At 33.4% G+C, this 10566-nt stretch overlaps 1 protein-coding gene across 1 annotated transcript; it reads left to right on the top strand.

Moving 5' to 3' along the window:
- The first annotated feature begins 6466 nt into the window (after positions 1-6466).
- On the top strand, positions 6467-10213 carry LOC140812180 (serine/threonine-protein kinase D6PKL1-like). The gene is made up of 3 exons (XM_073170395.1): positions 6467-6771; positions 7585-8880; positions 9224-10213. The coding sequence occupies exons 2-3, from the start codon at positions 7631-7633 to the stop codon at positions 10104-10106; spliced, it is 2133 nt and encodes a 710-aa protein (XP_073026496.1). The 5' UTR covers positions 6467-6771; positions 7585-7630; the 3' UTR covers positions 10107-10213.
- Positions 10214-10566: the final 353 nt, after the last annotated feature.

Raw genomic sequence — 10566 nt, 5'->3', positions numbered from 1 at the left:
AAAGAGTAAGTCTCTTGTGAGACGGTCTCACAAATTTTTATATGTAAGACGAGTCAATCCTACCGATATTTACGATAAAAAGTAATGCTCTTAACATAGAAAGTAATATTTTTTCATAAATGACCCAAATAAGATATTCGACATATCCGTGAGACCGTCCCACGAGAGTTTTTGTGTTCTTAAAATCATATAAAAAATAAAATCAGGAGAACATAATATAAATTTATAATTATATTACGTTTAGTTTCTATTAAAAATTCTTCACACTTCCATGAAATCATTTTTTGATTATGGTCTTTAAATTTTTATTTACATTTAATTTTTAAAATATCATTCTTTACACACTGGTAAAATTATTTTCATTAAAATATTGTATCAAAATGAGTAATATTTAATCATTTTATATTTTTTTAAAAGTTGATTTATATTATTTACATGAAAAAGTAGAAAGTTTGGTATTGCATTTTATTTCTATTTCTAAAATTTGTTTTAAAATCATAGTCAGTAATTCTTTATTCTACGTTATACTAAAAAATTAATATTATACGTCAGAATATATATGAAAATGTAATAGCTATGATTTGAAATTTTTTAGCAGGTCAACTAATAACAATTTTGTAATAAAAAAATTTACTTCATCGGTGTTTAATCGTATTGTTATTTATTACTAATATCAATATAATTTGGTTAAAAAATTTGTTCACAATTTTCTTGATACTTATTATATGTTTTCTTGATGGACTCATACCAAATACTTTTCTGCTCATTGTTTTTTTTTTTAAATGTATTTTGATTATTATAATTTAAAATAAACAAATGAGGATATGTAGAAATATCAATTTCGTCTATATAATATAATTTTCTAACCATCGTAATTATCAAGTTCTAGTTATAAAATCTAAAGAATTCCATAAAAAAATTTAAAATGTCAGTAAAAATTTTCCAACAAGTCTGCAAGAATCCATAGAATATTTTTACAATTATATGACATTCTATATAAAAGTTAATAAAAATCTATCAAGTTTACAAAAGTCTATCATTTAAAAAATTGTAAAAACTTATGTAAGACGATGTCACATGTTGTATTTTGTGAGACTGGTTTCTTATTTGGGTCATCCATGAAAAAGTATTGCTTTTATGCTAAGAGTAATTCTTTTTATTATGAATATCGGTATGGTTGATCATTCTCATAGATAAAAATTCGTGAGACCGTCTCACAAGAGACCTACTATTAAAAAATTCATTAAAACTATAGATTTGAATACGACTTATTTTTTAAAATTCTACAAAAGTCTACGTTGAATATCACTAAATTTATATGAAGTTTATAAAACACGAGATTTTTAAAATCCACAAAAGTCCAAAAAAAATTATTCAATTTTCTAATCGAATATATTTCCTAAATTTTTAGTTGTTGATTTACAAAAATTTTGCGTATGAGTTTTTTCCAAGTTCAATGGGAAAAAAAAAATGAATATATGTTGTCGTTGCTCTAAAAATTGGTCTGGTCGATACTGGGTGTGGGGGCAGTGCCCCCACACCCAATCAACGGTCCAGATCATTTCATGGGGGGGGGAATTTTTTAAAAAAAAAAAAGAACCAAGGGCCAGAAAATTTCTGGCCCTTGGATCTGCCCCTGCAGGCAGTGGGTCGAATTTTCCCTAAAAATTTCGTCTCGATGGCTCCTTTCTTGGACTGATACTCAGTTATTTTAGACCCGTAACTACAAACATTCCGAGCTTTTTAAGCGGACCGAGCCCAATATTTTTAATGGGCTTTGTCGTTTTAACTATAATGGGCCTACCGTTGGTTGGTTCGTCAATCAGAGCGAGTCCAACTACAGTACCTCATCCGATTCAGATTTTAATTACACTGCAACAAATTAAATTTATAATAAATTTTTCTTAATGAATTTTAAAAATATCAAATGTAAAAATTTGAAAAATATTGGAACTAATAATTAAAAATAACTTTGTCTTGTGTATTGAAATATGTCGACGAGTATTTTTAATATTTAAGAGAAAGTTATTTTTAAAAACAAAACACATAGTGAATTCATTGACCATAATTTTCTCCTTATGACAAAAACTTGTGTGAGACGGTTTCACGGGTCGTATTTGTGAGACAAATCTCTTATTTGGGTCACCCATAAAAACTATTACTTTTTATGCTAAAAGTATTACTTTTTATTGTGAATATAGATAAGATTGACTTGTCTCACATATTATGATCAGTGATACGATCTCACATGAGACTCACTCTTCTCTTATTTGTTATGACAACAAATCCCTCCTTACCAAAAAAAAATGGAAAGGATTTGTCCTCAATCATTGTTTTAGTGGACCAAATCTGAGGTGAGAGAGGAAGAAGCCACATTTGAAATGACACCCCTTTTCCTAATTCCAACACTCTTAATTTATCCCAAACTTTAGAACCAATGGGTCACCCTTTTTCATAAAGCAAATAGGAATCAATTTGCTCCCACAAAGCAATTTTCTTTTTGGAATTGTGGGTATGACTCTTTGTTTTTAGTGTTTTAAAAAAATGCTCACCTAATCATTTTGATCACTCAGTTTCAAGATTTCATGGGATTGGAGGAGGTTGGTGAATGATGGAGCCAATTAACAACTTATTTTTTTTAAAAAAAAAATCCTATAATTCACATTCATTACTTTAGTTATTTTACAACTTTATGAAGTAAATAACTATTAATTGTAAAATATTCAAATAACAAAGGGTATTTAGAGAATTCTCCTTAATTTTTTTAACAAAGAATAAAAATCATGACTAAATGTGATGTCAAGATGTGAGGGCATGTTATACTGATCATTTATACCATATTATTAAGTGTGAGGCCTTTAAAGTAACTATCTTAGAGGACAAAGTGTATATTTAATTATGTAATTACCCTTACTACCATGCTAAAAATCTTCTCAAATTCACTCCATATTTTATATAGAAAAAAATCTAAACAAATATCTTCTTTTAAATCAAACAACTATTCTAAATGAACATAATTTCGTGTTAACTATTCAGTATTATCGATCAAATTACAAATAATAATAATACATGCAATGCGCGTGCATCTTTTACTAGTGATTTATTAATCACGCAATCATGATTAATCAGGAAACAATGAAAAAATTAGTTAAAATACCAAAAAAATCTTATATACAAAATAAACAACACATATTCTCAATAAATGTAACTTAACATCAAAAAATTTCGATCAAACACAATCACTATATAAACAAACAAAAATATCATAGAATCGACGTCAAGTAAAAACAACACCAAAAATAGTGCTCATGTACTTACAAAAAATCAATCAACAAAAAGTGAAGTTTAATTATATAATAATAACACTAGTCGATGTTCAAATGTAAAATTAGTTGTCTGATACAGAATTCAACTTATGGTATGATTTTTTTGCCATCCTTTATAGATTTCAGTACACATCTACAACATTCCAGCCGCCGGATGTCTAATCATTTATATATTTATTTTCGGGTAAAAATTTGTGTGAGACGGTCTCACGGGTCGTATTTGTGAGACGGATCTCTTATTTGGGTCACCCATGAAAAAGTAATACTTTTTATGCTAAGAGTATTACTTTTTATTGTGAATATGGGTAGGATTGACCTGTCTCACGGATTATGACTCGTGAGACGGTCTCACATGAGACTCACTCTTATTTTCGATCGATCAGGTCTGAAATCAACTCTATAAAATAATATTAACCCAATTTCTTCGCTGTTTTATTTACGACAATGAAATTATTTCATAAATTTCCTAATTGTAAATTCATTAATACGCGTAAAACATTTAATTAATATCAAATATATATAAAATATATAATATAACTATTATTTAAATAATATTCATAGAATATAATTATGTAAATAATTTTTTTAGATAATCGTGTAGCTATGTAAAAACAAAATATTGGAACATTTTGCCGCGATATTCAGAATTGTACGCATCAATAATTTGTTTGATCAAACGACCAGCAATTTATTCAAATATTAAATAAAGAAAATTATATATTTTTTCATGAAATTTTAAAATTTGTAACCCGACCAAATGCAGTGTGGTTTTGTATTATTAGTCAGCCTTTGCATGATAGTGTTTCGACATGCAACTCTCACACGTCTTTTCCTCATTCGAATATTTCATTATAGGCAAAATTTGTGTGAGACGATTCACGAGTCGTATTTTGTGAGACATATCTCTTATTTGAGTCATGCATGAAAAAATACTACTTTTTGTTGTGAATATCGATAGGGTTGACCCATCTCACAAATAAAAATTCGTGAGACCGTCTCACAAGAGATCTACTCTTTATTACAAAACCCTTTTACCTTTTTTTAAACAAAAGATCCTTGAAATCATGCCGTTGAACAATAATAATAATAAAAAAATTTATTTCAGTCAATTGGTTCGACTATTCCAAAAAACGGAAAATTGTAATTTTGTTCCGATAGATCTGTTTCTTTACTATCTTCATGTTTTCAAATTCCAATTATTTTGTTTTTTCAGCAACTTTGGCTTTTTTCCCTACATTGTGTACTCGTGTTTTGCAACAATAGATCAAAACTTAAAAAAAACATAGATCTAACACTCGGTACTTTCGACAATATAAACAACCACAATTGCAAAAACGCAAATATACGCGAAGCCAATATAGACTACCACAATCTCTCCAGTTTCCTTTTCAAGTATAATTCATTTGTGCATGTTTAGATATGACACAGTTGTTTCTTCTAGCTAATCCTTCCCACGCAGGTTTTGGTTGCATTCTTAGAGACTGAATTCATAGATGTCACTCGATCACCTGCGACGGGTGAAGCTACTCATTGTGAATATCAGTAGGGTTGACCCATCTCACAGATAAAGATTCGTGAGACCGTCTCACAAGATATCTACTCTTTAATTTAAACACATTTAACTTTATATATGTATATATATATAAAATAAATGAGTTAGTAACGTATACATAAAAAATATAATGATGCTGAATAACACAATAGCTATAACTACTTAAATTGAAACGACAAACAGAAATATCAATTATGGTTTTCTGTTTCATAATTAAATATTTTAATAATAATAATAAAATAAAATAGGTGAAAATAATTCTTTCTTTAATCAAGTGTAAGGCGCATTGTCCCTTCAACGAAATGACGTGCTCTCTAAAGTAAGAGCAGCATGGGCCCCACATTTTAACATTCCCGCCCCCCTCTTTTTTTTTCCCCTTCCCCCGCAGGCTATCTATTTATTGCCACTCCTCCTACCCCACCCCCCCTCAGTTGACTATTCTACCCTTCCATTGTAGCCAAATTTCAATATTTAATTTAATTTGAGCAGTTAAAGCATGATAATATCATATATTTATATTTTATCGTGTTTATTTCTCGGATTCTTCAAAAATTCGGGTTATAAATGTAAAATACATTCTGGTAGGATTTAATGAATATAGTAGGTTTCTTGTAAGATTATCTCACGAATTTTTATCTGTGAGACGAGTCAATTCTACCGATATTTACAATAAAAAATAATATTCTTAATATAAAAAATAATATTTTTGTATGGATGACCTACGACTCGCGAGACCGTCTCACACAAATTTTTGTCTTAATAATATGTATGATTAGCTATTGACAAATGGATTAGACTCGTATCTTATTATAACTTTGAATGATTGATATATTGCATAAATCAAATGTCAAGATGATAAGTGTATTGAGTGAGTCTCATGTGAGACCGTCTCACGGGTCATAATCCGTGAGACGGGTCAACCCTACCCATATTCACAATAAAAAGTAATACTCTTAGCATAAAAAGTTATACTTTTTCATGAGTGATCCAAATAAAAGATTCGTCTCACAAATACGACCCGTGAGACCGTTTCACATAAGTTTTTGCCAAATGTATAAGGATAATTCCGCCCCTCAAGTACAAACATATGTGATGTCTAATTATGCACATCATACAAATCTATTCAAAATACCTTTTTTTATTTTAGAAAAACTCAAATTAATACACGAGCCTCAATAACTGAGGTTTATTTATTTTTAATACCCATTTTTTATGTTAATATTTTAGTGTGTTTTTAAAATATAGTAAGTTGTCGTGTAAGCGTGAAATATGATGAATATATATCAATAGCATTGGTTTAAGCAAGTCGGCTTTCCTCGATTAATGAGATATTGGTTAGTCTGTTTCGTTAGTCAGTTTTGATTTATCTAATCTTGTTACGAAGATCTACATTTAGAATAAATTTATATATATTTAAATTTATTAATAGTAGTAGTATTATTATTAAATTTGAAAAATTAAGATTAAGATAATCAGAGAAGTAAATCCAAGGGCTTAAGGGTAAATTGCTAAAAGAAATTGCCTGTCCTCTGTTTCAAATCTGGTCAAGGCTTTTTATCTTTTCTCTCTCACACATAACACACACACTTTCATGTCAGCAGTCAGCACAGTGAACACATGATCAAAAGCGCTCTAAAGAATACAAAAGCAAAAGCTATTGCTGTTGTCTTTCTTCTCAAATTATAGCTGCAAATCAATCTTTTTCTCCTAGATTACGCTGTTTTCTACTGCCTTACATTCCTCTGCCAGAAAATAAAGTGAGCCCATTTGATTTTAATGCTTTTTTCCCTTCCTCTACCGATATTTGAACGGAGGAGAGCTTTTTCCTTCGCAATTCGGACAAGTTTTTCTTCTTTCGTGTTATCGGAAGACCAATCTGCTCTGGGTTATAGTGTAAGATCCTGATTGATTATGAATTGTTTTTTTTTTTTTTCAGCTGAGTTTGTGTGGATGCTAGCGAAAGTTTTTGATATCATTGCTGCTTTTCTGAATAATGTTCCTCAAAATCATAGCTGCAATCAGTCTTCTCTTCTAGATTATGTGGTTTTCCACTGCTACTGTTGAGAAAGCGAAATGGAACCCACCCGATTGATGAAAATGAACCTTTTCCCTCTTTCCTGAAGTTTTAGACATTCTTGTTGATAATCAGAAGTGTTCTCAGTTTTGTCTAACAATGAAAATTATGCCCTTTTGTATTTTATTTGTAATGTGTTTAGTATTTGCTGGATTTGAAAGTTAAAGTGACTCTTTCTGCCCCGTTATCTCTGTTTCTCTATTTCCATGTATAGATGTTTAATTTGATTATATTCGGTAAAATGCGAAAGTTTGATTCTTTTTTCCTGAATCCAATGATGTAATGTCGATTTAAGATAGATATATATTAAAGGACCTGTGAATTTGTGATTTCGTTGAATTTTAGGACTTACGCTTTCTTGATGAAGTTGTCATGGCAATTCTGTTATTCATATTTTTATGCAATTTTGACAAGTTTTGTGGTGACCGTCTATTGAGTGGTGTGTTTTACGGTGGTTATGTGAGTTGTAGACGACTGCGTTGTTAGCTTCATTTTCAAAACTTATCTGCGTTCCAAATTTCCCTCACATTAACTGATGGGTCTTGTTTCATTGGTTTGATTTGATCAAGTGTTTTGTTGATTGTATCAAGATTTACGTGGAAATGGTTGTTTACTGTGTTGTTTCTTGGCAGAAAGCCTAACAAGGAGGTTACTTGTGATGATACTTAGCGATCGAATATGGAGAGAATCCCTGAATCGCAACCACTTCAATGGAAACTACCTGTTGTGGCTAAGGTGATGAAAACTCACTCCACTTTGTTGAATGAACAGATCAGCAAGCCAATGAACTTGTGGAAGTCGAAAGAGTTGGATTTCCCCGTCCCTGGACAAGCATGGAAGGGGAAGAACTTTTTGGAGGAGGACGAAGAACTCATGCCTGATGTTATTTCATTTAAATTCAGTGGTGATTCTTGTGAGGAAAGTGGTTCTACTTCCTTTCATGGGGTGAGTCATCCCCCAGAACCAGTTGACTCAGACTCAATGAGTCCAGTTTGTGTACCAATTACTGAGAACAGTGGGGACCACAAATGTTTGGTTAAAAGTCTTCCTATGATGGGACCTTTTCTTGAAGATCTATCTATACAAGTTCAAAGTATTAAACCGAGCCCATCATTACCTTCGCCTGCTGAGAGCCTGGGCGAAGAGTCTAACAATTTAACGGCTGTTTCATCACCATTCTTAATTCCTCGGCCATCATCGCAAAATAATGAAACAAGTCCTCTCCATGATTCCGAGGAAAAAGAATGTATATGGGATGCTTCATTGCCTCCAAGTGGCAATGTTAGTCCACTTAGCAGCATTGATAGTGTTGGCGTTGCTAGGACTATGAGTGTTGTTAATAGCTGTGCTAGCACCTATCGAAGTGATGGAATGATTAGTGATGGAATGTTTAGTGTAGACAGAAACTATGCGAGCACGAAAGGAAGCATTCGAGGGGATTCTCTTGAGAGTACGAAAACTAGCCTTAGCCGAGCTAGCGAGAGCAGTGGGCTTAGCGATGACAGTAACTGGAGCAACATTACAGGAAGTGCAAATAAGCCTCATAAAGGAAACGACCCTAGATGGAAGGCTATACTTGCTGTACGCGCACGTGATGGTATTTTAGGCATGAACCATTTCAAGTTACTAAAAAGACTCGGTTGTGGGGATATTGGAAGTGTGTATCTTTCTGAGCTAAGCTCGACTCACTGCTTCTTTGCCATGAAGGTGATGGATAAGGCATCACTTGCTAGTAGGAAGAAACTGACTCGGGCGCAAACTGAAAGAGAGATTTTGCAGCTTCTCGATCATCCTTTCTTGCCAACATTGTACACGCATTTTGAGACGGACAGATTTTCCTGTTTGGTCATGGAATATTGTCCTGGTGGAGATTTGCACACACTGAGGCAGCGACAACCTGGAAAACACTTTTCCGAATATGCAACAAGGTATACCCAATTTTCCAAGATTATTTTCCTCTTTCTGCTGTAGAAATATCAAAGACCGTCTGATCAATCGTTATGACTGCTTTAATACTTTTTCATATTTTGAGTTAAACGTGGATTCAAGAAAAAGCTAAATTCGAAAATTCTGATCTTCTGAATTTCTAACTAGACTTATTAAAGCATGAGACTTATAATGTTATAACGTGAATCAGACCTTGTTTATTACCTCGATGCTGTTAATTTATGGCATTTTACTGATCCGTGAATCATTCCTTCTGAACTTGTTGATGTCTGGTATGTGCATTATTCTCAAGAACTTCGTAGTTAATTCATTCATTGGATGCAGGTTTTATGCAGCTGAAGTTCTTTTGGCGCTTGAGTATCTTCACATGCTTGGAGTCGTGTATAGAGACTTAAAACCAGAAAATGTTCTTGTTCGCGATGATGGCCACATTATGCTTTCAGATTTCGACCTTTCCCTGCAATGTGCTGTCTCACCAACGCTTATAAGAACTTCTGGATTCGATTCTGACCCTTTGAGAAGAGGAGCATTCTGTGTGCAGCCATCTTGCATCGAGCCCACATCAGCATGCATCCAACCGGCATGTTTCCTTCCCCGAATATTCCCCCAAAAGACCAAAAGAAGATCCAGGAAAACCCGAACAGAGCTTGGAATTCCATCTGGTACTCTACCTGAGTTAGTTGCAGAACCTACATCAGCTAGGTCCATGTCATTCGTTGGCACTCACGAATACCTAGCCCCAGAAATTATCAAAGGTGAAGGCCACGGCAGTGCAGTGGACTGGTGGACGTTTGGTATATTTTTACACGAATTACTCTATGGTAAAACTCCGTTCAAGGGGTCTGGCAACCGTGCCACGCTTTTCAATGTAGTCGGACAGCAGCTCAAGTTTCCTGAGACGCCAGCGACTAGTTATGCTAGTCGGGATCTCATCCGTGGACTGCTTGTTAAAGAGCCACAAAACCGACTTGGGGTGAAAAGAGGAGCGACTGAGATCAAGCAGCACGCGTTTTTCGAAGGCGTGAACTGGGCTCTGATAAGATGCAGCAGTCCACCCGAGGTGCCAAGGCCTGCTGAGGCTGATCTGCCCGTGAAATTTGGGCAAGTCGGGCATGTCGAGCCGGTTGGGATTGGAAGTGGGGGTAAAAGTGTAATGGGACCAGACATGAAATCTGGGGGTAAATATCTGGATTTTGAGTTCTTTTAGTATCAAGTGGGGTTGCGTTGCATCTTTTTTTCATTCAACATGGACTTGCAAGTTTTAAGACCAATATGATTCGTCAATTGGGCCAATTGGCCATCTTTTGAGCTTCATCGGGATTTACTCGTAATAGCATACTAAAAACAAACGTGGTAAATATGGGATTCAAGAACCATGAATATAATATGTGACACTATCAATCCCAAACATCAACTCCGCGTATGTAATAAAATTAAAAAAAATATGTAGTTTCTACACAGATTCAAGATGATGTATACTATGTACTAAACATATGCTACGAGGAGAGTACATGATTTTTCTTGACTTGCTATGTTCTAAGAATTATGCACACACCCAGTGACAGAGCCAGGGGGGAGGGGTGTGACAACGCCACCACCTTCAACTTTTTAATTTATATATAAAATAACTTCTCATGCAATGGGGATGTAACGTTGTTATCATGGAT

Source organism: Primulina eburnea, chromosome 14 (assembly GCF_022965805.1).
Source record: "Primulina eburnea isolate SZY01 chromosome 14, ASM2296580v1, whole genome shotgun sequence".
In the NCBI taxonomy this organism is placed as follows: domain Eukaryota; kingdom Viridiplantae; phylum Streptophyta; class Magnoliopsida; order Lamiales; family Gesneriaceae; genus Primulina; species Primulina eburnea.
The sequence above is the reverse complement of the archived record's forward strand: the minus strand, read 5'-3'. Positions and strand labels throughout refer to the sequence as shown.